A 27898-nucleotide genomic window follows, 5' to 3' on the forward strand; every position below is an offset into this window, starting at 1 on the left:
GCTCTCAAGTCTGGATAAATACAGCACACAGATATGTTTGGGGACAAAGGGGATCGGTTCAGTGGGGCAGGGAGAGAAATAGGCCAAAGTTTCAGAAGTGCCTTGTGATCGGTGGTGCAGGGCGAGTGGGCGTGTCCCACCCAATATGCCCATGAGAGTCGGAGAGAGCACCAGTCTTTTGGAAAACAGCATTCTTCCTCGCCCTCTCCCCCTTTGCTTTAGGCTCAAACTCCGCACTGTTTTTTAAAAAAGAAGACCATGGCTCGTAGAAACTATCACACAGTGATAACGTGATCGTGGTTACTTCAGCATCAGCCCTTTGGGTATCTCTTGGGTTTCGTTTTTTTTCTTTTCAAATACTATACAGAATGTACAAAAAAGGGGGGAGGGAGGAATTGGGGTAGGGAAGGATGCAAGGTGCTAGACAGGGAGATCTAATGCAGCCTCAGCTGCAAAAAATAAGATACAATTACCCCAAAGGGAGCTCGGAAGCTCCCGCTGCTTTCCAGGACAGCCGCTCCCTGTTTGCTGCTGAGCTCATGCAGGCAGGTGCTGCCGCAATGTGGACTTGCCCCCTCTCACCCTGCTCACATGCGGGTGCCGCAGACGCGGACAGAGCCTCCCAAAAGGCCTTGCTGGCCCAGAAGGTGGAGGCAACCCCAGCTGAAGAGAGAGACCAACCCTGCTCTCCCTGACTGTCAGTTCAGGCTGGAGGGCAAATCCAGAGTCGTCACCTTGCAAGATGCCAGGGAGAGCGGACAACTGCTGAGCGGCTCCAGGTTGACCCCGTCTCCTTGCCTAAGCCCCCTCAGTAGTGTTAAAAGGCTGCAACAGTGACCTGGCTAAGGTAGGATTAGGTGCAGCTGCTGCTAAGCCAGGGTCTGCAAGAAACAGTGTCGTGGAGCCCCAAACCCCACACCCCTGATCCTATTTGTGCTAGAGCTGCCCCAGCTGGCTGCTGAGGGTGGGCACAGCAGACCCTTCCCCAAAGAGTCCTCCTAGGAGAGGGAGGAGGGCAATGTAAAAGAAACAAAACCAGAGCCCCAAGGAAGGCATTGCTCACCTAGCTCCCATGCAACAGATTCCCAAATTCAGCAAGGATCTCTCTTTTTTAGTGTTTTTTCTTGTCTTTTTTTTTTTAGTAAGGATTGCCAACTGCTTGGGTCAAGTTACAACACAGGTAAGAAGAAAAAGAGTGAAATAAAAGCAAAGAAGCAGCCCCTCGGACACAGGGTGGTTAACTTGAGACGCCCCAGATGCTGTGGGGCTCCAACTCCCATCAGCCCCAGCCAGCAGGGCCAGGAGGGAGGAGTCGTAGCCTAGCAACACCTTGCAGGCCACAGGTAGCCCAACTGGTGCAGTAGGGGAACAGGAGGGTCTGGTCTCCAAGCCCCTGGATCTAAAGGTCTGGTCCCTTTCCTGGATTTGGCCCTTTCACCCGACAAGCAAGCCCCTCTCTTGCCTGGCCTTTGAAACCCGCTTCCAAGGATATCACTTGGGTCCAGGACAAGGCAGAACCTTCCCATCACATGCGTTACCTGCCAGAGTGATGGGAGAAAAGCCGTGCCTATTGGTTTTTAGCCCTGGCCCTTTCTGGCTGCGGGAAGAGAGTTCGCTCCCTATCCCCCAAAGGAAACAACGGCTGCAATTCAGTCTCGCCTGGGAAATAGGGAAGCAAGAGAGGCCAAGAGTTGTGGGGCTTATTGCTGAGATGAAAGCTCTACCCCACCCAGGGCTAGCATCTATGAACAGGCTTCTAAGGGTTGATGGCTTTTTTTAAAAAAAAGGGTGAAGTGGGGAACTGCCAGTTATCCAACAGACCATACTTCTTCATTGAGTGGTTAATAGAACCTGTCCGCCTCTTGCTCAGAGTGTGAGCAAGTGTGAGATCTGAATGTTAGATCTTCCACAGGCTCAGGCTCAGAAATCCTGCCCAGCTTAAACAAGGTGATTCAGGTTGTCACAGAGCGGGGTGCCTCCCTTGGCCACCCCCAATTCCTAATTTAACCAGAAACTAAACCCCGCCCCACGGCTCATCCTTCTGCTCCCCTTTCCCTGGCTCCTGCATCCCCCCCCCAGACCCTCCTCCCACATTCGCAGACACGTTTCTCTTCCCTGAACGAGCTTCAGCAACTATGGGCCCACTGGCCCATGTCCGGCCTGCGGGCAACAACTGGCTGGCTTCCCAAATCAACACGACTCCCGCCCATCCATCCCTGTTTGCTTACCCGCAGTCTTTTCCTTCTGTCTCCTTTTGCCTCTCCCCCCCCCTCCTCTCACCTGTGGCCTCGCGTCTACAGTATCTGAAAGCAACAGGAGGCAGAGAAGGAAGGACCTCACCTGCCCTTCCTCCTGGCCCATTGCTCCTCTGTTGGGTCCGCCTACTTGGGGAGCGTTAACGTTGGGAAGTCCTCGGCGCCTGTGCGTTTGGAGTCAGGAAAGGGCAGGGGAAATGTGAAATTGAAGGAAGCACGAGGGGTGGGGGGAGAACCTGCTGAACCACACACAGCTGGCACGTGATTCCCCGCCCCCAAAAGTCTTTAACAGTTAGCAAAGCAGTGTGAAAGCCTTTTGTGGCTGCAACCGGCTGGTGCGAGAGTAGTGGGTGGGTGCCCTTCTGCTTGCGTCTCGCTCCTCTTTTGGCTTGGGACGAGGGATCTTGGCCAGGAGAGAGGGAAAGTTGCTTGGTCCAGGACTGCTCTGGTCAGGAACGCTGCTGTGTCAGGCCCTGCAGGGTGTCCTTTTCACACACCAGGAGGTTGTTTCTCCCCAAAGGAGTTTAGACGTTGAGAAGAAGTTGCAGGTCCAAGGGGGCAGGAGGGGAGGTTTCGAAAACCCCTGCCCAAGATGGCAAGGAGGCAGAGCTTGCCAGAAAAGCCCTTCCCAGACACAGCAGAGCATCCCAGGCCCATGCTCGCTCTCTCCGCTCCCAACCAACTGGGAAAAACGTTTCTGCTGCCTGAGCTGGGAAATAAAAACCAGACAACCTTGAAAGGAGCGGGAAAACTGTTTCAGTGCTGGTGAAGGTGAGTCCCAAGGTCAGGGAAGCAGCTGCCTCTTTCCCCAGTTGCAATGCCCCGGCCACCGCTGTCCAGCAGGGGTCAGTCCTGAGCTTGGGTGGGGATGGCAGGAGGGGCCCGTGGCGAAGAGAAGAGTTGTTAGCACCACTGGCTGGGCCAGAGAAATGAAGAAAGAACAAGGAAAACGAGAAAAGAGGGGGCTCCTGGGGACGCACCTATAGGGGGGGAGGAGAGAGAGAGGCACGATGAAATGACAAGGAGGTGCAAGGCCAGACCCCACAAGGCTGCTTCCTCCTGCCCCGCCCCCTCCTGGGCATGGCTTACCTGTAGGCCCCACCCTCTTTTCATACAAAGACCTTGGCAAGGGCATCAGCCCCAGCGCTGGCAATCAGGGCCTTGCTGGGATGGAAAGCCACATCGTGGATGGCCTCTTCGTGCTTCTTGCGGTGAGCTGTGATCTCCTGCGTGCAGGTCTTGTTCTCGAGGTTCCACAGCCGGAGGGAGCAGTCGTGGCCTAGGAGAGGCGGAAGGGCCATGGGGGTTAAGCAAGGAAGCCCATGTGCCCAGGCACGCCCGAGGCTTAGTTAAGGGGTACCTGCAGACCTCTAAGCTGTCGAAGGAGGGGACAGTGCAAAGGCACTTCGACGAGGAAATAGGGTGTCAGACTAAAGGCCCGTCCATCCCACAAGCACTCAAACTGGGCCAGTTGCCAAAGTCCCAGTGACGCAGGTGCTTCTCGTTTACTGTCATGAACAGCTGGGTCACAGAGGAGCGGTGGGAGGGAGCCGGCTGGGCAACCCCCAAGGGAAGAAGGCTCATGAGCCTGGGGAATGACGGTGGGATGATGACGAGTGATCAGAGGGAGAAGACTGGGAGGAGGAAGTGTTGGAAGCTGGAGAGGTGACAGGGCTTAGTGGGCTGGGAGAGTCCGTGGCAGAGAGCAGTCCAGAATCAGAGGCAGAGGAGGGAGGCCAAGAGGCAGAGAGGAGTTCAGGCTGGTGAAAAGTCAGTGGTCTCCCCCTCCTGATGTGGCAGACTCCTCTCCCCCCCCGCCCCGACTCCCAGAAAGAGGTATAAAAAGGGAGGAGCAAAGACAGTCTGTGCATGTGTGCACAATCTCCGGTTGCTGGAAAGATGCCTTGAGGAGCAGCAGAAATAGGCTGCGGGGAAGTGGGGAATCTCAGCAACTGGTTTCATGGATCTAGTTACAGGTAGGTAGCCGTGTTGGTCTGAGTCGAAACAAAATAAAAAAATTCCTTCAGTAGCACCTTAAAGACCAACTAAGTTTTTATTTTGGTATGAGCTTTCGTGTGCATGCAGATATCTGATGAAGTGTGCGTGCACACGAAAGCTCATACCAAAATAAAAACTTAGTTGATCTTTAAGGTGCTACTGAAGGAATTTTTTTATTTGGTTTCATGGACAGGGCATGAACTGCTGTGCTCATGAGGCCTGAAAGTCTGTCCAATCTGTGAAGATCATGTTTTCCTGATAAAATGTTAACCCCAGCATTGAAAACGGTTTGATTTACTGACTGGCTGGCTCCGTGACATTTATAGGCCTGAATTTGCACCTTTAAGGGGTGAGATTGGAAGGCCAACTCATGCCCTTCACAAAGGATGGATTAAAACCCAGCAGCTGCCAGTTCCTGATGCCAAAGTCAAGACTTCCTAGAATAAAGTTGAGTACATTCACGGTAGGAGCCTGACATTCTGCTCTGCTACCGGGTGGCAGGGGGACCAACCTTGCAGACTGGGGTTCTACTGTGCACATAAAAGCTTTGCCCAAGTAAGGTTATGGGATTCATTCAATGTCAGAGAAAGATCCCAGTATATGGAGATGGAGGAGGCGGCACTTACTTCCTGATATAAGGAACACTCCGTTGGGATCCACAGCGAGGCAGGTAACAGCGTCCAGGTGTGCCACCATGGAGTGCACAGCTTTCCCTGCACAGAGAGAACATTTTCCTTCTGAGTTACAAAATGTACGCAACTCATGTACATGTACGCAACTCCCGTTCCTGGGTTTTTTGGAAAATCGTGTTCAGAGGAAACCTGCCAACTTAAAACTGTGTTTGAGAAGCAAGTGCTCTTCCAATCATTGCAAAGGAGACAGAGGTTACAGGTTTCTGCCAACTCATCCATTCTGGCCCCCAAACAACAGCCCTACCTGTGCGATTGTCCAGGAAGCGGATCCCTCGGTCGTCATGGGCTGTGATAGTGATCGGCTGGGTTGGGTGGCTCACAACTTGGTTGATCTGACTGGATCCTGTTCAGAGACGAAGAGAGGAGAGTTTAAGGACTGTCCTCGGACAAGCACACCTTTGCTTAGATAAGAGCAGAGATGTGGAAAAGGAGAAACTTCTCTGAGGAGGCAGCCTCTAATTTCTGCTGAATTTGCACTCGGGAGACCCTGAAAGAGAATGTGAGGGCCAGGTGTCCTATGTTACTTGTTTCTGCAAAGTTTTTAAACAGACTAGACATTATACCAGCCCTTCCCACACCTGGGGCCTTCCAGAGGTTTTCAGAATACAATTCCCATCAGCCTAAGCCAGCACAAAGCTGCATTATATGAATGATCTGTTTATTTTGGCTTGACATAAAAACGTGCCCGGAATTAACCGGACAGTTCTAAATTTTAAAAAATAAAAGTACAACATAACAGAGGCCTCCCCCCTTCATTGACTCAGGAACGGGTGCTGCTCCTAAGATTATGCACACAATTACACCTAAAAAACTTTTTTGCTTCAGCTCATTTGTAAACTTAACCAACCCAAACTCATCCACTTAGTTAATGCTACAATCACTTAATGTATTTCACTTGTCAGTGGAAATAAAATTCACAGCAAGTGCATTTCACTCCCAGAACCTTCTCTTCTTGGACCCCAAGCCCCTTATAGCACAGTTCCAATTCCAAAATTTTATCTTTTCTAAATTTTGTTGAGGCACTTTGGTTCCCCACCTCTCCTCTTCTAGATTCCTCAGAGATCCCCAGGCCTACCCCACCTCTGTCCTGTCCACAACTACACCCCAGCAAGAGCTGTCGTAGCTCAGTCAGTAGAGCGTGAGCTTCTTAATCTCAGGGTTGTGGGTTCGAGCCCCATGTGAGATAAAGTGAAAATAAAGTGTAATGTTACCTTGAAATTGTGTACACAGTATTCCAATGGTAACACACACACACACACACACACACACACACACACACACCCCAGCAAGAAACAAACCCACTCTTGGGTAGTCTCTAAACAAGGGACCTGTAAAAGCTGTTGCTGGTTTATCATTATAACCCCTAGTCCTAAACAACCTAATCTAACGCACTAGAATGACACTCCCACTTGGGCAAATGTCCCACTTTGTGCAAGAGAAGAGAAATGCCACCATATATGCAGGTGTCTGGCTCATTTAAGACTAAACGGAACCTTTATTCTCAATAATGGCAGAAACTCACAGATGGAGAAGACTTTTATTTTTCTATATCATTTTTATTTATAAAGGGAATCTTTGTATGAGCCAATGCTTTATTATCCCTTTGGAGCTATGATGCCTTCTTGTGGTTGGTTGGTTGCTGCTGCTGCTGCTGTTGTCGTAATTTTGTCCTTTCATGTTGTGATGATGCTTTATGGTTAACATTTTTTATTCTTTGCTTTTGTTATGTTTACACATTTTTCGTTAGCCCCACCCCACTCTCAGCCCCAACTCACCGCTGGCTGGCCTGGATTCCAGGGTCAGGACAGAGCAGTTGGCTTCCACATCATAGAGAACCGTGCATCCCGTCTGGAAGGCTGCCACAACATGTGCAGGGTCGGTACCGGAGAAGGCGAGGGAGGTAGGGATTCCGTTCTCTGCAGAAGATGATGGAGACAAGCATCTGGGCACTGGGTTCTTGCTATGGTCCAAGGGTGACCGCAGTAGTCAGTAGGATTTGGAGAGAACTGGAAGTTGCTCTGCCCAAGCCAATCTACACAGAGCTGATGAGTCTCCACCTAACCTTGAGGATTTATACATCTCTAACATTTGTTTTGACAGTTCTCTGAGTCACTGAACTTTTATCCCTCTTAAGAAGGCCCCCCCCCCATTTTTTGGAGTTGCCCTGGATTATTTGCTGAGGGTATGTCAGGTGTTCTGATAGAGCAATGGTCCAGATGTTATTAACTTCTAGCTGCTATCAGAGATTGAGCGCCCAAAGATGTGGGGTCTGCGCTAGAGAGGGAAAGGCAAAGCAAGTTCACACCACGAACGAATGAGAAGCCCTTTGGCAGGATCCAAGGGCCCAGCGCGGTCAAAAAGAGGCGGAGGCTCACCACTGTCCGCAGTGTAGGTGCTGAGGCAGGAGGAGTTGCTGCAGCTAGGGTCCCATATCCTCACCGTGCCGTCTGCAGAACACGAAGCCAGGCGGTTCTTTGAGGGGCTGAAGGCCAGGCCCCAAACGGCGTCCGTGTGGCCATCCAAGACATTGCCGAGCACACTTGGGTCTGGGCCAGAAACAAGGACAAAAGCAAAACCTAGCACTGCCTGCCTCCCTTTCAAGCTTCGCACAGCAGTGACAGATGGCCTAGATCATCACATATACTTCGGAGCCGAGGCCCAAATGAAGTTATTTATTTCATGCATTTAATATTTCCCCCTTCGACACGTGTATTTCTAGGGGAGGCTAACAGAACTGCAAACGGAACCCGACACTTAAAAGCAGGAGTATTATGCAGCAAACATCCAAGTAACAAAAATAAAACAGAGAGAGAGAGCCTGGAAACTTTAAAGGCCCGTGCCAAAGCAGGCGCCAGGTGAGCCTCCCTGCGCTGGGGTGCAGCTCCACAACTGGGGAAGCTCTCTCTGCATGTGTCACCCCAATAGGTGCATTAGCTTTAGCCCTCTGGAGGGCAAGGGATAGAGAAGAGCATGATCTTTGCTTCCTGGTCCACGCACACGAGGAGAAGGCCAGACCCCACAGACGCTCCGCCCTCCAACATGCAAAAACATGCGGGCAGTTACCATCGCAGCCTGACAGCAAATAGTTTGTGGAGGCTGCAGCCTTGCGAAAACCGGCTGTCAACAATACTGCCACTCCACCCAACCTAGTGCCCAATTCTAAACTTGCAGGGTGGGGCGAGGCATCCCCAAATCCTGTCCATATAATGCTACTGTGCTGAAAACAGCAGTCATCCCTAGATCAAAGAACGCAAGCAAGGAGACAAGATGCAGCAGAGTCGGGGCACCCCCCTGCCTGTCCCTACCATAGCCATCGTAGGGGTCCATGCCGAGTTCCGGGATCCTCCAGCAACGGATCCTCGCGTCTGCGCCTCCACTGTAGCAATATTCGCTGTTGCAGCCCATGGCAACAGAAAGCACCGGGCCCCTAGTAGGGAACAGCAACAGGTGCATGAGAAGGAGTGGAAGGAACGAGGGTGGGGCTGTACCCACCAATGCTCCCCCTACACCCACCAGGAGGAATCCAACAGGCATTTCTGCTTTAGGGCAGCTCACAGGTTAGCTAGGGATCAATGCCTTCCCCTTGCACCTGCTCGGCTCCTATACACACCTGTGTGCCCTGAATGCATAGACTGGCTCCACGTCGAGCGCTGCATTCCTGTAACAGCAAAGAGGGATGACAAAAGAGTCAGATGGGTGGCCTACACATCTACATGTCGTCTTTGCTTTTCTCACTTACAGGCTACGCTTACGTGCAACTCTCAGTAGCATTCCTTTCACATTACCAGCGTATGGAGGGCTGTGGTTCCCCCACGCACACACACCTTAAGGCCACTGTAGTGAGAAAAACAGGAGTGTCATGTTCACTACCCTAAGCTCTGTGTGCGGGGGGGGGGGGCTAGTGTAGCTTTTTCAAAACCTCTGGTCTTAGGGGAGGGGAAGACACCTGCAAGGTATGATGCAGGAGGCCCAGACAGCTCCAATCAAAGGGCCTCGCATGGCAGAGCTGAGCAAGATTCTCTTCCCAGGGAAGTGCTGCCAGTCACTAGGAAGTGAGATGGACCAGTGCTCTGACTTGCTATAAGGCAGCGTCATATTTTGCAAAAACAGCAAATGCAAAGAATCCCATAGAGAAAGATGCGGAACCAAAGGGAATGAGAGAGGGAGAGCTCTGGGGTTTTCTTTTCAAAGATTTGGGGAAGCGCTACTGACTTCCGGCTTTCGGGGGTTGAACTTAAGTCAAGGGAAGGTTGGGGGCTCCAGCTCTCATTGTGTTGCAGCTCTTTTCATCTCCTGTGGCTGGTTATTTTTGTATGCTTTCCTCATACAGATTCACAGAATCTATCACTAGGGGTTATTGCTTTCTTTTTGTTCTTGTTTTTATTATGTATTTTGTATTTTTATGTTGTGAACTGTCCTGAGATCTATAGATAAAGGGCGGTATACAAATTTTATTAATAATAATGGTAACAGATTCAGAGAGAGTTGGAAGGGACCTCCGGGGGTGATCTAGTTCAACCTCCTGCAATGCACGAATCATCTCCTGGAGGGCATCTCTCCCACAGGAACGCTACAAGTTTAAACCACTTGGTGGATCCCATCTCTCCCCCATCCCCACAAGAACTCTGGGAACAGGGAGGGTTACAAGACTGTGCAACTCTCCACAGCCCTACAGCATTCCTTGACTGGGAGTCATGGCAGGCGGAGACGAAAAACGGGCATCCACCTGGCACGCAAAAATGCCTAAAGCAGTTTCTTCCTCGTAACGAGAGCCCTGCTGGGTTGGACCAAAGAGTGACCTCCTCCAGCATTGCATTTCCCAGTCACCAACCAGATGACTACAGGAAGACCGCAAGGGCAAGGACCCTTCCCTGTTGCTGCTCCTCGGTAACTGGCAATCGGAGGCATGCTGAGCCACCTTGCCCTTCTCCGGAGAGGGAGCCATTTTTATGCTAGCTCCAGCTCTAAAGACAGCAGATCCTCTCTGCACTCACTTCTTGGCGGCCACCGTCTTCTGGAGGTTCCACAGCTTCAGGGTGCCGTCCTCCGAGGCGGTGACCAGCGCGGACTCGGCGTGATGGAAGACCAAGGCCCGGATGCCATCATAGTGACTCCGTAGGGTGAACTTGGGGTTCCACGTCTTCTTAAAGGCATCTTTGCTGTCCGAGAGCTGAGGCAGGGGTGGAGGAGAGGAGGAGAAAGAATAGAGTGGCTGCTTAGCCAGGTGCTCCTCCCCATCCTGAACCTCCCCTGCTGCTACAGAGCTGCTTCGTCACCACCTCCCACCCATGGAAGATTATTTCTCAGCTCAGGCTGCCCCCGTGGCAGCAGCCGGAGGAGCAGAAGACAGCTTGAAGAGGCAGCAGTAGGGGGGAATGGAAACTGACAAGAGTCAGAACTCGCATTGCAACTCACATCACAGCTGAGCTCATTGTCGTTGGTGACGGTCAGGTCTGCAAGGTCTCCCAGGCTGACCTCTCCTCCGCCAATGGTGTCCATTATAAAAACATCCGAGGAGAAGCCCAGGGAACCTGTTCCAGGGACGGGAGAGGAAAGCTTATGAGTGTGGCAATGTGCCAGCTACAGGACAAATGAAACAGGGTGGGGTGAAGGTTGTTTTGGATGTGACCACACAAAAGGCAACAGGGAAGTGTGGCAAACAGCGCTTGTGGGAAAATTAAAATAAAATAACATTGGCGCAAGGCTTGAAGCAGAAATACCCCTTTGCGACTGAATGGCATGGCTTTATTACCCACAAGGCTAAAACTGAAAGTAGAGGACTTCCCCACGCATTAGAAAACTTTCACTGGCTAGCTTAAAATGTTCATTGCTTTCTATACAAATAGCAGCCTGGGATAATAACTTGTTTGGTTGTTATTTTGCATGCACCAGCTTCAGGGTTAGGGGTGGGGTATTTCATTCTTGGCCTGCATGGTGTTGTTATAATGTTTGACGAATTTAATAAAATCAAAAAAACAAAGCCAAAAGGAAAGGGGGCGGGGCATAAAGGACAAACCAAGCCTTTGCACCTTCGTGAGATCTGGGTTGACTGGAGATGGCTGCCGGCATGGAAGGCTTTGGGGGAAGCCCATCCACATCTTGGAGGTCAGCTAGCATGCCCTGCAGCTTCACCCGGCGGCTTTCTGCAGAAGAGGAAGGGGGGGCGGTTGGAGAGGGGAAGGTCAAGCCAGTTTCTGGCCACTGCAAACTGGCAAGCACTTCGTGGTGTCAAGGGAGGGAACTCCAATGCGCAGCAGCCGAGATGACCCAGCTGCTGAACCTTGGTCAATGGTGGTAAAAGTGCCTAGGCATTTCCCCCACATCTCCACCCCGATAGCTGACTGAGACACAATCAGGAGGAACTAATCAGGAAACCCCAGTTTAGCCAAGGGGGCATTTCAGATGCGGAGGAAACTTAAGATGCAGCTCTGTAACTACCAAGTTCATTGCCATCTCCAGCTCGCCGCATGTCCCCGGACCCCTCGCCGTTCTCCCCTGAGCCGAGGAAGTCGAACTCGCTCAGTGCATCCTCGGAGTCCTCGTCGTCGTCTTCATCCTCCACTTCTGGCATCAGGGGCTTGTTGGTGAGCTGCCGAGAGGGACAAGGGCAAGTTAGAGCTTGGATGTGTATTGTGGCCACATCTGCATGGGCAAGCACCAGCCCAACAAGAGAACCTCCCCACCTGGAACTAAGGAGCATGACTGGGCCAGTTTATGGCCTATTGCAGGTGGGTTTTGTAGGTATCCATGTCCCTTTTGTGTCCTCAGAACAGTAGCAAGGGGAAAAACACACAATGAAAAGTCCCAACCCCCAGGCCCACCATTGCTAACAAAGAGATTTCTGAGACCATTGTGGACTTACAAGTCCTTTGTGAGCATGTCACTGGGCAAAGACTGGCAGGAGAAGATTTACGCTTTGCTTTTTCAACTTGAATACAATAAAAAAGAGTATTTTAAGTGTGGCAAAATGCCAAAGCAACAGCCTCAGCTGTGAATGGGAGCCACAAGCCTAAAGGGGGAAAGCCAATGGACTAATGGATGAGATTTCACTGCCCTGGCAGAGCCGGGGATAGAAGCTACAGTCCAAATGCCTGTTTTGCCTTGCTCCTGCTTCCCACAAAGGAAGAGATGATGGACCATCCCTGTAGGAGTATGTTGATTTGGAACAGCTGGCCTGATACTAGACTTCGGGGGGGGGGGTAGGTTATAAGGGGGATATTAGTGGGTGGGAGTATTCTTTGTTTATTATTTGAGCATAGTTAATATTTGTTTGTTTGTTTGTTTGTTTCCATGAATGTTATATTAAACAATAGATTGCTGCATTGTATGACACCCACTTTCCTTATACTCTGTGGGTGTGTGGGTGCATATGTACACACACACACACACACACACACACACACACACACACACACACACACGATATATAAATTGCTGATAGTCACTTGGAGAACTAAGCTAAGAAGTTTAATAAATACAGTAAATAAAATATTTGCAGCTGCAGATAGCTCAGTTGGTTAGAGCATGGTACTGATAACACCAAGGTTGCAGGTTCGATCCCTGTTTGGGACAGCTGCATATTCCTGCATTGCAGGGGGTTAGGCTACATGATCCTTGGGGTCCCTTCCAACTCTGCAATTCTATGATTCTAAGTGCCTGCCCTCTGTTCTATATTGCTAAAAAAAAATTACCTTCAAGAAACCTAAGCTTGCCTACATGATGCTAAACTAAGTCCTCCAGCTCTTTGCTAGATTCATGGAGGGGAGGATACCTTTACTCGCTGCTTCTTGTGTTGCCGCTGCGACTCCAGAGGCATGCTTTCCAAGTCCTTCTCCTCATCACTGTCGTCTTCTTCCTCACAGCCCTGCAAGAAGGGAATCTTCTCCATCACGGAGCTGCCAGTCCGGTCCTTTGCCTCCTTCCCAGCATTCCTGCAAGTAAGAAGGGTAAGAACAACAGACACTGGGGTCTAGGGTTGCCTCACATGAAAATAGAAAAATGTGCTCATTATCAGGAGAAAAGAAGCAGAAAATTGTTGTATGGGGAATATGAACTCAGCTCCAAAACAGGCTGGAAATATATTCACTGAGGGATTCCACACCCCCTCCTCTAATCTGATTTGTGTAGATCCATTCCTGGATCAACCAACAGCCACCGGCACAGTCACTTGTGACTTTATGGACCTCCACGGTGCAAGACTATACACAACCTTCCCTGACCAGGATTTTTATTTTATTTTTTTATTTCCCACCTTTTGCAAGAGGCCACAGGGAGGTTTACAGAATATTGAACAATGTAACTATCATGCAGCAGCAGCAGCAACAACAACAACATGACACAAATACAACTCAGAGTTGAAACAGCCACATCAAACTGTTAATAAATGCAGTCTGACAAATTTCCCTCATCCAAATGCCTGGCAAAAAGGGTGCATCTACACCCGCTTCCTTAAAAGAATACAGATGTGGGGCCACCACTGAAAAGTCCCTTCCACAGGCACCAGCACTACACCCTTTGTCCTGTACCGGACCCACTGCCAGCCCAGTCTCATCCCCTGGCTTTAAGGCACCTGCTCTTCTAAAGGTCTCCTCTATACATCCCACGGGTGTTTCATTCCCTGCTGCTAGCCACAGACCATGGAAGTAGGAAAATATTAGAGTAACACACAGTCTGAACATCTGGTTTAAAAAATGCAAACCCTGAAAAAAAGAACACTGGCCATGAGCCTCAATGAATGTAGATATGGCCACCGCCCCCTCCTTGCAGCTCTATGGTGAAAGTCCTATGTACCCTGTGCTGGCAATCAGAGCAGTGATATAATACAGAAGGTACTAGTAAGGCCTGCAGGAGGACTGTACCTGCCTTTCCAGAGCTTGGACCACAGTTCATTCCTTCAGGACATTTGCTATGGAGAGGAGGAAGAGTGGGCACCAAATGGAACAACCACACCCAGTGCAGCAGGGGTGGCTCATTTGAAGGCTGAATCCACCCCACCCCACCCCCCGGTTTTTTTAGTGTGCCCCCCCCCCGGCAATGTGCTGCTTCTTTTGAAAAATGTAAACATTGACTTTTTTTTTACTGCTCTTATATTTTCTCTGCTGTGATTTTTTTGTGGTCCTGAAAAATGTGTCGTTTTAAAAAATTAATCACTGACCACAGATCCTGTGCTGAGTCTACAGTAACAGAAGGTTTTTTTAAAAACTGTATTTAAAAAGGAAAAAAAGTTACAATTGGCCATGCATGCTCTAGGCATGTGGCTCCCAGAGGGTTGACAGTGGGTCAAGGTGGCCCTCTTGCTGGGGGGGGGGAAGGGCAAGGCACACGGAGAAGCTTCTCTTCCTTGCTGCCCCATGGCCAAAGTGACTGATAACGTACCTTTTGATCTGCTCCTCTATCTGCTTGACGAGAAGGGACTCGCCCCCATTCAGCCCAGCAGGTCCTGGCGCAGGCCCAGTCCCCAGGCCGCTGGGCTCAGCAGCACCATTCAGTTCCATAGAGCAGCGGCCGAGCAGAGAGCGGACTCGCTTGGATCGCATGTCTAGGATGGTGTCCGTGTAGCCCACTTCCTCCAGGTACCTGGGGAGGCCGATCAAAAGGAGCCTTCAGTATAGGGCTGAGCAACTTGGGAGGCCTGCCGTAGAGGGAGGCTGCAAACAGGGCAGGGTCTCTTTGCTCACCCCCAGGACCTCAGCCCCAGGAGTCTCCCTACTCACTGGCGGAGGAGTTGGCGCCCTTCCTTCCACATGAATTGGTTGCTCTCCAACGAGATCGGTTCCGCTGGCCCGTTGGAGACTAGGGGCGAAAGGAGGAAAGGTTTCCATCAGCAACTGACAAGGAAACTAGTATGTTCTCAACTTTGCAAATGGCAAGGCCAGAATTTGCTATTTAAAAACCCAGAAAAACTCAAACCATATGGAAGGCCTAGAGCAGGACTAGGAAAGTCTTCCAGTGGTCAAGGAGAGCAAAATTTCCCTCCTCTTCCAGGTTCTCTGATCTTTTGGCCCATTCAGGCCAGCTCTGTCTCTCTCCTCTGACTGCCAGTAGGACAGCTCCAGGGCCTCAGGAAGGGTTTTCTCTCCCAGACCTGCTATGCCTTTTAAACAATAACTATTTTCCTCCCAATCCCTTTGCTATTTTGTGCAGTGTCTTTTCAACTGAAAGCCTGAAGGCAGGGACTGTCTTGTATTCTTAACTGATCTGAAGGCCACTGTAGGAATATCTTTGGCTAGAGAGAGGGTTAAAAAATGCTTTAATTAAATTTTTTATTGCTAGCTTTACCTGTGCACACGAGGCACAGAGTCTGAGAGGACAGCCAGGGAGTGAACTTCCTGCCCTTTTCCTCCTTCCCCTCAACGCAAAAGTGAGTCAATTGCTAACGAAGCACCAGCACAAACATTTATTTAAATACTTATAGGCTGCCCTTCCATTTGTTTTGGCGCCTGTGGCAACTTCCAGACAGCAAACACACAATGGAAGAAATCCAAGCTCCAAAAGCTAAATTGCAAAAAAAAGGGGGGGGGGAGTAGCCACAGAAGAGTATCCGTTTGAAAGGTTTGGAAGAATAAGATTTCACTGGAGATGGCCTGGAATGTCTGGAAGGTGTGGGAGTCTGTGCAAGATACTACTTAAGTAGGAATGCCCTGCTCTCATTCACCAGCAGCCTGCACCTAAAAGAGCAGTGGACACATCGGAAGACAACTGTAGGAGCAGGTTCATGGGTGTCTCTCATTGTGAAAGGATGCCATTGCCATTCCAGGGGAACAACAGTGGAAGCACCTGTTTAGGCCCTGACAGGTGGCTCAGCGAAGGATAAAGGAACATCACAGGTGCAAGTGAGCAGATGCCCTGACACCCGAGGGTGGGGCGGGGAGCACAATACCTGGTTCTGACATATCTGGTTTCTTTTCCCCCTGGTTCAGTTCAGTGCCAAATTTCAGCTTGTGGTACTTTGACCTGGAAGAAGCAGAAGAAACCTTAGGAGCAAAACACCGGGAGCAAATGAGCACGTGTCATTTTCCTTACAGCGGGTGATGGGTGCAGAATACAATGGTGAGGCGACTGTCACATAAGGATACCAGGATGACACTCAGAGCGGAAAGAAGACTCCAGACTGAGTCTCCCCACTGCACCATGAGGGAAACTCCACCTTCTCCCAAAATGAGAGCCCAGCAGCGGCAGCAACCCAGAGGTGTCCACTCTGCCACCACAAGGGGGGCACACTGGTGTGTGGCATGGCTCACCTCTCCTGCTTCAAAGCGTATTCCAGCATCTTTATCCTCCGTACAAGATCAGTCTTGAGGTTCTCTTGGCCCTTCCTTTCCCCCTGAAGAAAGGCCACTTGCGCCTGGAGGGTTAAGAACCGGAAGTCAGAGGCACTGAATTCTGACAACACACAACCCCGTTCCTGCCCAACCCAGGATTATGAGGGCATTATAGGCTAAAACCCATCTTAAAAAATATTAGCATAAGTACACACACACACACACACACAAAACACACGACTTGATGTATGTAAATAAGTCTTCCCCTGACACTGAGTTCCCTCGTCTCATTGGTTTAACTGCTCTGAGGTCACAGGATTAATAAATGTCATTGCAACAGCTTGAAGGGAACAGGAAAAGGCATCTGCTTACATAGGGCCCATGAACAGGAGGGATTGCATGCTGCAGGAAGGTTTGAGAAACAAAAACAGATAACAAGGCAAAAGAAAGGGGAGGAAAATCCTCTAGGGACAAGGGCTTTGTGTTGATAGTGCAAAGAGGGGCTGGATTTTATATGACAGCTCCCTTATTAAACCAAATCCCAATCCTCCCTTCATCCCCACAGTAACCAAGTGGAAAAGACTGGGAACTAGGTGACTGTCATATTCCGTGTTTTCTCTCATCAGGCCATGAATTCAAAATAATATGCAGAAGTCCTGCCCTTGCTGCCCTGTTTAACTGCTATAACAACTTTACAACGTTGATGCGATAAGCTGCATGTGGCTGAAAAAGTGACGTGGTTTGTAAACTGCAGGGGACACACTCCCGGTACAATAAGCAGGTTTGATATTCTGTCTTAGTTGAACATCAGTGGCGTCCATCATGAGAAGGTAGGAAAATTGTAAGGGGTTGCAAATTGGGGCACTTCACTGATACGAAGCCATGTCAAAGGCTCACTGACTTGCCTCCATCAGTAGCTCTGGTTTCCTGTCATGGATTGACAGCACTGGAGGAAAATCCAGCCACAACCTCACAGGGAGAGCTGGACTGCAATAAGTATGTAATTAAACATGCAGCTGAACTTCCCAGGAGTTTGCTTCTGTACGTACCCCTTGGACTGGGCAACTAGTTTCCACTACGGTAATAAGAACACCTCAAATGGGAGACAAGCAATTCTGTATGCTCTTTTCCAGAATTGAAGATGGTTTGAAAGGGAGATTCTCTTTAGTATTTCCATTTCTCTGCTGCTTTCCCAGTACTAGGACTTCAAGTGGGTTTGGTTGCTGCCCACAGTGTACACAACTCATCCCACTTTCCCTGCAGGTAAACAGATTTCGCAAGTTTTAGTATTGTTCCAAAAACTTGCAAAACCTGTTTGATGAGAGGTAGCAGCAATACAGGAGGAGACCGTGTTCATCATGGGAAGCAAAACCACTTCAATTCACTTAAGATCTATTTCTCATCCTCAGTCTTCATTTCTCATTAAGACTGTCAAATGTCCCCACTGGTAGGAAAGTCACATACAGTACTGACTTTAAACAGCTTCCCTTAACACAATTCCCAACCACATGGAATCTGTTCTTGTTGAACAGATTATCTGAAATGTGTCCTTGACAGGATCAGCTGCATGCACCCTAGGGAAGCTCACAAACGAACAACAGTGGGTGGCTCTTGCCTTTGTCTCCGGCATTTACAAATCAGCTGTTTACTGCCTCTGAATACCATTTTAAGCTAATTATGGCTAGCCATCTAAATCTCTCTGTGAACATGCCTAATCTATCTTTAAAGCTGCCTATTATGATTACATCTCTATTCTGCCTTTCCTCCAAGGAGCTCAAGGATGTGTGGTTCTTCCCTCCTAGTTTTATCCTCACACCAATCCTGCAAAGTAGGATAGGCTGAGCATCATAGCCAAGGGGGTATGTGCACTTGGATCCTGGCTCCTAGCCGGTCAGCTGAATGTAATTTCATTTTGCAGAGTTTCAACATACTGCCAATTGGTTCTATTAGATGACCCCAAGTGCCAGTTTTTAAGGATGAACAATTGCTTTTGATTTACGCTCCCTTATCATTCTGCTGGCAGATAACCATTCAGTTTTTAAGAAAACCGAACATGATTTGTGAGAGACAGAGCTTCCCATGGGATGTGCACTGTGATTTCTGGTGCTGCATGCTACCTCTGGCCAAACAGGTTTTCAGCACAAAACAAACAATGGTTCACCAGAGGGAAAAAGAAGGATGGGCACTTATACTATGAGCAGTAACTTCTGGCTACAGCCCGTTCAAAAGATAGCCAGTGTGGTGCAGTTGTTAAGAGGGTCAGACTAGGACCTAGGAGACCAAGCTTCAAATCCCCACTTGGCTCACTGGGTGGCCTTGGAGCCAGTCACTACCTCTCAGCCTAACCTATCTTGCAGGGCGGTTGTGCAGATTAAATGGTGCAGATTAAATGAGGGAAAGAGAACCATATACAGCACCCTGAGATCGTTGGGTAAGAAGGCAGGATGTAAACGCAATAAATAAATAAGAGCACACTGTCCATCTCTTAACACAACCTCTGTTCAGCCCCCTGCTCTCTCTACCGCCTTTGCATCCATGCTAAAATACAAATATATTGTTCCATCTCCCTTTGTGCCAGTTACTATGGCAGTAGGGACAGCTGCTTCCCAACCACCTGGAACCATAGGTGTCAGCTTCCTCCTTCCTCTTCCCATACACCCCCCTTCCTCATTTGCTATGGAACAGGTGGCAGCAATATCCACCCACTCACCCCCCCCACTCTGTCACCACAGAAGGTAGAGATGAAATCCTTTCACAGGCTTCCACTCACAGTTGGTAATACTGTACATCAATTACTGTACTTTCAGCCTCTTGCCCTTCTGAGGTAATGCAGATATTTTGCCCAGGTCACTCATTTCTTTCCACATCCTTACAAGGGGAAGGGACCAACTATCCACCCCCTTTACTACATCCAGCCTCAAACCTACTCAACACCCAAGACAACTTTAGAATAATGTGCCTCCCTGCTCTCATCGATTTCACCCATTTCACTATAGAAGTTATTTGGACTGAGATTTGCCATCCATCTCCCTTTTCCCATTTCCTGTGCTAAATCTCTGGCAGCCAGATAATACTGACCTGAAGTGATTAATACTCTCTAAACCCTAAACAATGAAGCAAGTTTCACTGAAATCAGTGGGGGATGCTACTGCTCTCGTGTTCTTTGAGACAGAGTTCTAGACCATAATCATAAATTGCTTTGGGTTTGAGGGTTCACTGACTCCATCCCCAGAGGTTCACTCTCCCTATGCGTATCTTGCCCACTGACTATGCATCACTGACAGTGGTTGAGACAGCACTGAACATATTCTCCCTGCTGCCCTCACCTAGTAGGATGTGTGTTTAAGTCCATAGTTCAGAAGGGGAGAACCTGCTTTCCATATGGAAAGTTCAATGCCTGGTGTCCCCAGTTAAGGCAGGGAGAGACACTTGCTGGAAACCCTGCAGAACCACTGCCTGAGCTAGGTGGATCAATGGTCTGACCTGGTATAAGTCCTCTTCCTACATGCAAAAAAATCCACAACTAGCAGCTCCTAAGCCCTCTTCTGTGAGAATCAGCCCACCATCACAACATACGGCATCTCTAGAAGGGTGGCAAAATTGGGGGAGGGAGGTGGAATCCAGCCCCCTCAAATTTCCCTTTTTTAACAGAGTACGGTAGTAGGGATATTCCTGTTGGACTGAAGAATGGAAAGGAAGGCCTCAGGAGCACAGGAAGCAGACACAGACCACCTAGCTCAGCATTGTCTGGGCAACCGACTACAAGAGTCCTTCTGGAATTACATACTCTCTTTCCCATTGATTTAAGCACATCTTTCGCTTTGGCATCCTGGGCCTTGAAGTGGAAGCAGCCGTCTTCCCCACCAAGTAGTACTTGAGAAGCTGTCCAGAGTGAGATTAGATGGAAAAGCTTACAATGAACACCTTCTGGAAGGAGGGGGAGTATATCTTCCCCTCGCCACCAAAACATAATTTTAGCTGCTACATGAAAGGACCCCAAAACACTCTTTGGGGTTTATCCCCAGACCCACTGTGGGGAATAATCCCCACAGCCTTCCTGAGGGGTGCAGACCTTCCAAGTGTCCCTGTTTCCAGGGACAAGCCTGGAATTACAAAACGCCCTGGTTTCTGATTTGATCCCGGAACGTCCCATTTTCATCTTTTCATCAGAGAAATGTTGGAGGGTATGGAGTTATGTGACCCCAAAGCCAAGGAGAAAAGTAACTAATGCAACCTTTAGAAGACATTTGAAGGCAGCGCTGTACTGTTTTTAAATGTTCGATGTTTTTATATATGTTGGGGCAACCCGGTCACATATTTATATATTTATCCTATATAATGATGATGATGATGGGATAGGACGCCCGTTTCCAACGGAGAAATGTTGCAGGGGATGGGGATGGCTGGGGGGCGGTGATGTCAGGCCCCCTTGCAGGGTTATGCAATGGGGGGCCAGAGTGCCGTCCTCTGGCAGGGAGTCCCCCGTTTCGTGGCTGCAGCCGTGGCCCCCGGACGTTGGGGGGGCGCCGCGCCGCGCCCCCCCCACCCCCGCCAGTCCCGTCGGCCACCATTTCCCACCAAGATGGCGACGGCAGTGGCAGGAGGAGCAGCAGCAGCAGCGGGAGGAGGAGGAAGAAGAGACGACCCTCGCTGCTGTCACCGCCGCCCCGGCGCCCTCGGCTCCCGGTAACCGCTCGCCCCTCTCACCTGCAGCTCGGCCCTCTCGGCCTCCCAGCGGCTCTTCTCGGCCTCGAAGCGCGCCCACTCGTGCTGGATGAAGTGCAGGATGCCCGGCAGGCTCAGCTCGCCGCGGCCGGGGCCGGGGCCACCCTGAGAGGCCGCCGCTGCGCCTTGCTGAGGCGGCGGCGGAGGGGGCGGCTGAGGCGCCTGGTCTCCCGCCGCGGCCAGCGCCTGCTGGTGCAGCTGCTGGGCCCGCGCCGCCACCCGCTCGGCCTCCATCGGGGATCCGGCCGGCTGCGGCTGAGGAGGCGGCGGCGGCGACGGGGAGGAGGAGAAGGAGGAGCACGACGACGCCAACGACGACGAGGAGGGCGGCGGCGACAGGAGCGGCGGCGGCGGAGGTGGTGGTGGCGGCGGCTGTTGCAGCTGCTGCCACATAGTGAGCCCGCCGCGCGCGGGGGGAGGGAGGAGGAGGGCGGGCGGCGGGAAGCGGGTCCCGGTCTGCGAGGGGAGGAGGCGGAGGAGGAGAGCGAGAGCGGGGGACAGAGAGGACCTGCGGGAGGGAGGAGCGGGGGCCACTTCCTGCCAAATAGGGAGCCAACCAGGAAATGCGGCCTAGGTCGGCTCCGAAGGCGCTCGCGGCTACTACGCCGCAGAAGAGCATGAAGCCGGAGGGAGACAAGAGAGGGGAGGCGTTTCCATGGTGACTGGAGGGGTGGGCCGCATCCTCTCTCTGATCTCCGCCGCCTCCTATTCCTGCTCCTCTCGCGGAATTTGGGGGGGGGGGGTTGTCGAGGTAACCGGAATGGGGGGGAGCGCGCGCCGGTCTATCCTTCCCTGCACGCGCAGGCTGCTCCCCACCTTCATGCAACGTCCGCGCGCAGGGCCCCGAATCTAACCGCCCGTCCGTTCGAAAGAGAGCGGGCAAAGTCACCATGGCAACGCGGCCTGCTACCTCGGGGCCATCGGGGAAAGCCGCCCCGAGCAGGGCGCCCACCGCCAGCACCTTAGCAACCGGCTGCCGTCATCCCTCCTCCTCCTCTTCCTCCTGCTCCTCGGGAGGATAGACAACATACACTCCACCACCACCCCGCCCCATGAAGTGAAATTAAATTTAAAAGGATGTGACAGATCTGAGTGGGATTGCGTTAGGGGCACGCAGAAGCCTATTTGGGGTGCGGGGGTAGGTGTGAAGGGAAAGGTAGAAGAGGGGCGGTGTGGTGTAGTGGTTAGAGGACCCGGATTGTGGCTTCGGAGGCCAAGTTTCACTGGGAGGCCTGGCGACTGAGTGGGTGCCCCTCTCAGCCTACCTCGCAGGGTTGTTGTGAGGATGAAACGGAGGAGGATTGTGTCGCCTTGAGCACCTTGGATAAAGCTGGGGTGCACTTGCAATAAATAAGCAATGTAATAAATAAGCAGGGGGTTGCCAAAGAGAATTAGGGGAGTGAGGTTACTTTGCTACAAGGAAGGTGTGCACGTTCAGCCAAGGTGTCCTCTCAGAAAGGCCTGTGGTCAGGGGTGGTTATTTCTGCTGTTGCCACTGTATTAGATGTCGTCATCATCATTGCCATTTGTTGTTATCTTTTAAAGCAACATCCATGTGCACAGCGCTTTACAGACTAGAAGAGGGCAGGGACATGGCCCAAGGGTCTCCTGCTCCCTCAGGCTGAATTCATTGCATATTCCTGACCCTTCCTCTCTGGTCTCCATTGCATTGTGACAACGATCAGACTCACCACCAGGACCACCAGAATGTAACAACAGCTGTCCTTCAGAAATGGTGCTTTCGTTGAGATTCCTGCCTTGCAGGGGGTTGGGCTAGATGACCCTCGGGTTCCCTTCCAACTCTACAATTCTACGTGTATTGATGAGTGCTGCAAGTCCCATTCCCTTCTTAAAGAATGGTTTGTCAAAAAGGCTACCGACAAATAATCTTTAAAATGGCTGTAATCCTCCATGCTTTCCATGTTTGCTTTCAAAATAATAGCTGTCAAGGCTCAAGTGTGCCTGAACGACTCCCAGATGCCTGGGGGAGTAGGGTGTGATGACACTCTGCACATACTCAGAGACATTATCTTCCTGCTTCCTCTGCCTGTCTTTGCATAGAAAACAGGAGCTGGGCTCAAGGCTTAGCTCAAACTAAGCTCAAGGAACCACTCCTGCAGTGGGGAGGGGGATCCTATTATTCTGGGGACCCCACAATTTGCTAAGGGTGCAGCCTGATCTGAATTTCATAGGTTTGTGTCCTTTTAAAAAATCATTACTACACTCTTCCAGTTCACTGGAATAGTATCCCTACATGAAAATACTTTCCATGTAGTGGTTAGCGTGTCGGATTAACAGACATCCCCAAACTTAGGCCCTCCTGTTAGCTAGGGATCATGGGAGTTGTAAGCCAAAACATCTGGAGGGCCGCAGTTTGGAGATGCCTGGATTAGAATGCAGAATCATGGAACTGTAGAGCGGGAAGAGTCATCTAGTCCAACCCCTGCAATGCAGGAGTCCTGCCCACAGCCATTCCTGTGTGGGCTTGAACCACCAACCTTCTGCTTAACAGCCAGGTGCACTGACCCGTTGTGCTACCTGAGCTTGATAAAATGGGGGCAGGAAGAACCATGTTTGCTGCCCCTTTATTTCCTTGGAGGATATAAAATGAAATGGCAATTATTTACCAATGTGGGAGAAAGCAAAGGGGTATGTGCTTGGGGTTAGCATTAAGCCAGTGACCAAATTTGTTCCCTGTACCTCATTCATTGAGAATCAAGCCTCCGTCTGCGCAGCATAGCAAGATGGTGATGAGTGTTAACACTGCTATTATAGAAAAGAGACCTGATCTTTTTTTATTGTGTTTTTTCTCCTCCTGAGTAAGTGGCGAAGCTTTCTTGTTCCAGCCCCCCACCCTTCATTTGTCTACAGAGGGAGGAGGGTTACAGAGCAATGATTGTCCCTTTACAAACAGAAGCCTTGATCCCTCCAGGGAAATGAGCAAGCTTGATCTAAATAAGATTAAATAAGGCAGCCCCCCTCCTGTTCTCCTGGCCCATCTGCCACGCCAGGAGGATTAGTGGGTTTAAAAATAAATAAAAAAAGACATATGTTGAGGGGTTGCACTCATTAGCATTACTCTTTTGTCGGCTTCCCTGCTGCTGCTGGTTAATGCCCAGCATGAGCCTTGATGCTTGCACACGCCTGAAAGCATGCTGGCATTTTCTCGCAGCGCTACGCTACCGTTCTCCAGGCGGCGCTGTTCCCAACACACCTCACCATTTACCCGGCTTGTGCATTCTACTCCTCCTGGCATTTTGCAGTTCTTTTGGAAGGGCTGCTTGCAATTCATTTGCAAAGACTGGCTGTGGAATTCACCTGCCCTCATCGTGAGATCTGAATGTGTTCCATCTCATGCTAGGTCCCTCGAATCCATATATGAAGCCAGAGTCTAGATAAGCACTGCATGTTCTGGCCAGCAGAAACACTCCAAAGTCTCGGGCAAAGTCATTTCCCAGCTCCACTGGAGTTGCCAGGGTTTGAATCTGGGACTTCCAGAGCATATGGGCTCTGCTACTGAGTGATGTTCCCTCCATATTTTTAATAGCAGTTCATGGCCACTGAGCCTAATGGACAGGGGTGACAACTTGAATAAAATATGGGAGGGCAGATAAGCCCCACTCCATATAATTGATCACATCAACTTGGCAGGGGGTTCACCCCCCTCAAATACTTTATTGGGGGGCTAGAAGTTGTCTCCTTTGAATGGCTTATGTTCTACTGTTGGAGGCAGTATGCTTCTGGAAACATCACGAGGGGAGAGTGCTTTTATTATTGGTTCTTGGGTCCTGCTTATATGCTTCCCATAGGCATCTGGCTGACCTGTGTGAGAACAGGATGTTGGACTATGATGGCCTGATTCAGCAGTCTCCTTTGTTGTTCTTACGTTTTTCTGGATATAATGGCTCCACAGGTTCCCCATCCTTCATTCAAGAACACTTCTTTGTGCTGGTGGCACGCCACAGTCTGGATTGCCTAGAGAGCTGTGTTCTGGGGTGTAACAGTGTGTGTGTGTGTGTGTGTGTGAGAGAGAGAGAGAGAGAGAGAGAGAGAGAGAGAGAGAGAGAGGAGCTAAACTAATTCAGTAATGAAAGGCTGCCCGCAGAGTTGGCTGCCTGTTGCTTCTCTGCATGAATTGTTGTTCTGAACTTGCCTCCTACCAAACATTTCTTGTTCTACAGTGCAGAATAATTCCGTTTCAGCTATGCATCATTGGTCATGCCTCGTAAGGAGGAACCGCAGAATGACTTGCTCTAAGAACAGCCTGTCCTAATTGAATCATAGAATCATAGAGTTGGAACAGACCACAAGGGCCATCCAGTCCAACCCCCTGCCAAGCAGGAAACACCATCAAAGCATTCTTGACTTATGCTCGTCAAGCCTCTGCTTAAAGACCTCCAAAGAAAGATACTCCACCACACTCCTTGGTAGCAAATTCCACTGCCGAAGGAGTGTAAATGTAAATGTATCTCCATCTTGACGTACGCCCCAGTGCCATGAGTCTTGCAAAAACAGAGAGATGGATTTCTCTGTGGGAAGACATACCAAAATAAAAACTTAGTTGGTCTTTAAGGTGCTACTGAAGGAATTTTTTTATTTTACTTCGACCCAGACCAACACGGCTACCTACCTGTAACCGGAAGACAGTAAGACGCTCTAAAAGGAAATCATTTTAGGTAAAAAGTTTGCTTTTGGTCTCAGAAGTTTGGAGTGATCTATAGCTGATGGTAAAATGGTATTTCCTAAATGTACGATCTTTTGATTATTTTTTCTCCCTGGTTTCCAGGTGAACTAAATTTGGATGGATGAATCTGGAACTGCGAGACTCTCCGTGGGGCAGAGACGAGAGCTCTTCAAAACTTGCCCTGCGCTCGCAAGATGCGCATCACCTTCTGCCAGGGCGTGCTTGCTGTTGCCATCGCCATAAACTTACTGATCCTTTTCTACATCTCGAGGCTGCAGCAGCGTGTCTTGCACCGGCACAGGGACCACCCGCATCCCAGTGCCCACCAGCCCCGTGGCCTGCTGAGGTCGGGCGTGACCGTCCTCATCAGGGAGTTTGAAGACTTTGAAAACTACGTCCCTGACGTGGTGCGTCTCTTCGTGAAGCACAAACCCGAGCTGCCCATCGTGGTGGCGGCAGACCGATTGCCTTATCCTCCTATGGTTCTCCCTGGCGCTCCCAACATCCAGGTTGTCGTTCTCAAGCCGTCCCCGGACCAGCCTGCCCACATCTCCAGGCCCGAGACCTATGTGAAGACAGAATACGTGGCGCTGGTGCCGGATGGGGTGAGGGTGGATTCCGCTTCCCAGCTGGAGCGAATGCTGGAGGAGTTCAAGGCCAACCAAGCTCAGGTGGAGATGGTGGCGGCTCCAGTGCAGTCGCTAGCTCCCCTCCAGTGCCTGAACCTCAAGGTGAACCTTAAAGAATGGACGGCTGACTACACGGCAGCTCCGCCTTCCTCCAAGGTGTGTGTGGCCTTGAAAGGTGAGGCCGTCATCCTCCTGCGCACCAGGGACCTCTTCAACCTCTCCATGCCCCTGGCCAAGCCCTTGCTGACTTCCCTCTTCATCCAGGCATCCCTGCGGGGATGGGCCGTCCGCCTCCTCGATGTTTCCTTCTTGGCGCTCCACCAGCCTCTGCTCACCTCCTCCCACAACCAGTGGAAGGCCGACAACCTCGCCAAGGCCAACCGCCTGCAGCTCTTCCGCGACTTTGGCATCAAGCGGGTCGTCTTGGAGGATGGCAAGGAGCAGTGGTTTGGCTGCAGCAAGGAGACGCCCCGGTGCTTTGGCACCATCCACGATGACACGCCGGAATACCTCTACCAGAACCGGTGGACGCCGCCTTGCTGCCTCCGAGCCCTGAGGGAGACAGCCAAGTATGTCATCAGCATCCTGGAGGCATCCGGAGTGCGCTACTGGCTGGAAGGGGGGACGCTCCTCGGAGCCGCCCGCCACCAAGACATCATCCCATGGGATTACGACGTGGATCTCGGCGTCTACCTGGAAGACATCCCCAACTGCGAGCTGCTCCGGAGTGCAGATTCTGGCTCCATCGTGGACGAGAAGGGCTTTGTCTGGGAGAAAGCTATTGAGGGGGACTTCTACCGAGTGCAGTATAGCGAGCGCAACCACTTGCACGTCGACCTGTGGCCCTTCTACCCCAAGAATGGCGTGATGACCAAGGACACGTGGATGGACCACCGGCAGGACATCGAGTTCCCGGAGCACTTCCTGAAGCCCTTGGTCCCCATCCCGTTTGCCGGCTTCCTGGCTATGGCGCCCAATGATTACTGGAGCTTCCTAGAGCTGAAGTTTGGAGAAGGGGTGATTGAAAACCCAGAATATCCAAACCCAGCTGTGAAGAGCATGGAGAAGGGAAACTGAAGGAGCCCTCGTGAAGGCCCAAGCCTTAAAAGGAGAGGTTCTCGAGTATCTCGGAGCCGAGAGCTTTCCTTCCTTGAACACTTAAAGCTAAAGGGACCCCTGATCATTAGGTCCAGTCGTGACTGGCTCTGGGGTTGCGGCACTCATCTTGCGTTATTGGCCGAGGGAGCCGGCGTACAGCTTCCAGGTCATGTGGCCATGTCATGCAAATGATTATGCAGTGAGGTGATTTACCTGCCCGTTACAGGTACAGTGGTGCCTCGCAAGACAAATTTAATTCGTTCCGTAAGTCAATTCGTTTTGCGAAAAATTGTCTTGCGAATCACGGTTTCCCATAGGAATGCATTGAAATTTCTTTTTTTGCCCATAGGAACACATTAATTAAATTTCAGTGCATTCCTATGGGAAACCGCAATTCGCAAAATGAATTCATCTTGCGAGTCACCATCAGATCGTAAGACGCATTTGTCTTGCGAAAAATTCGTCTTGCAGGGCATTCGTCTTGCGAGGTACTACTGTACCTCGGTGTCTTGTCTATACTGGAGGAGATGTTTGCAACAGTGAATTGTTTCAAAGT

At 50.7% G+C, this 27898-nt stretch overlaps 2 protein-coding genes across 7 annotated transcripts; one reads left to right on the forward strand and one right to left on the reverse strand.

Moving 5' to 3' along the window:
- Positions 1–1099: 1099 nt before the first annotated feature.
- On the reverse strand, positions 1100–21339 carry STRN4 (striatin 4). Its single transcript, XM_035118386.2, has 18 exons — positions 20914–21339; positions 16186–16289; positions 15825–15898; positions 14659–14737; positions 14321–14521; positions 12717–12876; positions 11384–11534; positions 10975–11088; positions 10361–10476; positions 9940–10115; positions 8556–8603; positions 8251–8372; positions 7321–7491; positions 6721–6861; positions 5190–5288; positions 4880–4966; positions 3345–3534; positions 1100–3235 (listed from the first exon to the last, which is right to left on the reverse strand). Exons 1-17 carry the CDS (start codon positions 21322–21324, stop codon positions 3365–3367), a joined length of 2424 nt encoding a protein of 807 aa, XP_034974277.2. The 5' UTR covers positions 21325–21339; the 3' UTR covers positions 1100–3235; positions 3345–3364.
- On the forward strand, positions 20792–27725 carry FKRP (fukutin related protein). Of its 6 annotated transcripts, none has more exons than XM_035118388.2 (2): positions 20792–20892; positions 25718–27725. In XM_035118388.2, the coding sequence occupies exon 2, from the start codon at positions 25810–25812 to the stop codon at positions 27319–27321; it is 1512 nt and encodes a 503-aa protein (XP_034974279.2). In that variant the 5' UTR covers positions 20792–20892; positions 25718–25809; the 3' UTR covers positions 27322–27725. The 6 variants fall into 6 exon arrangements, with proteins under 6 accessions (XP_034974279.2, XP_060131553.1, XP_060131554.1 ...); XM_060275570.1 differs by lacking the exon at positions 20792–20892 and adding an exon at positions 21296–21325 and having other exon boundaries at positions 25113–27725; XM_060275571.1 differs by lacking the exon at positions 20792–20892 and adding an exon at positions 21296–21325.
- The last annotated feature ends 173 nt before the right edge of the window (positions 27726–27898 follow it).

Source organism: Zootoca vivipara, chromosome 6 (assembly GCF_963506605.1).
Source record: "Zootoca vivipara chromosome 6, rZooViv1.1, whole genome shotgun sequence".
Taxonomy (NCBI): domain Eukaryota; kingdom Metazoa; phylum Chordata; class Lepidosauria; order Squamata; family Lacertidae; genus Zootoca; species Zootoca vivipara.

Coding starts and splice junctions, on each gene's coding strand:
- FKRP (XM_035118388.2), top strand. CDS start 25,810: ATGCGCATCACCTTCTGCCAGGGCGTGCTTGCTGTTGCCATCGCCATA.
- STRN4 (XM_035118386.2), bottom strand. CDS start 21,324: ATGTGGCAGCAGCTGCAACAGCCGCCGCCACCACCACCTCCGCCGCCG. Junction 14,522..14,658: donor GGGCGCCAACTCCTCCGCCA/GTGAGTAGGGAG, acceptor CGGCCTCCCCAG/GTACCTGGAGGAAGTGGGCT. Junction 3,535..4,879: donor AGTGTTCCTTATATCAGGAA/GTAAGTGCCGCC, acceptor CGCCTCTCCTAG/GCCACGACTGCTCCCTCCGG.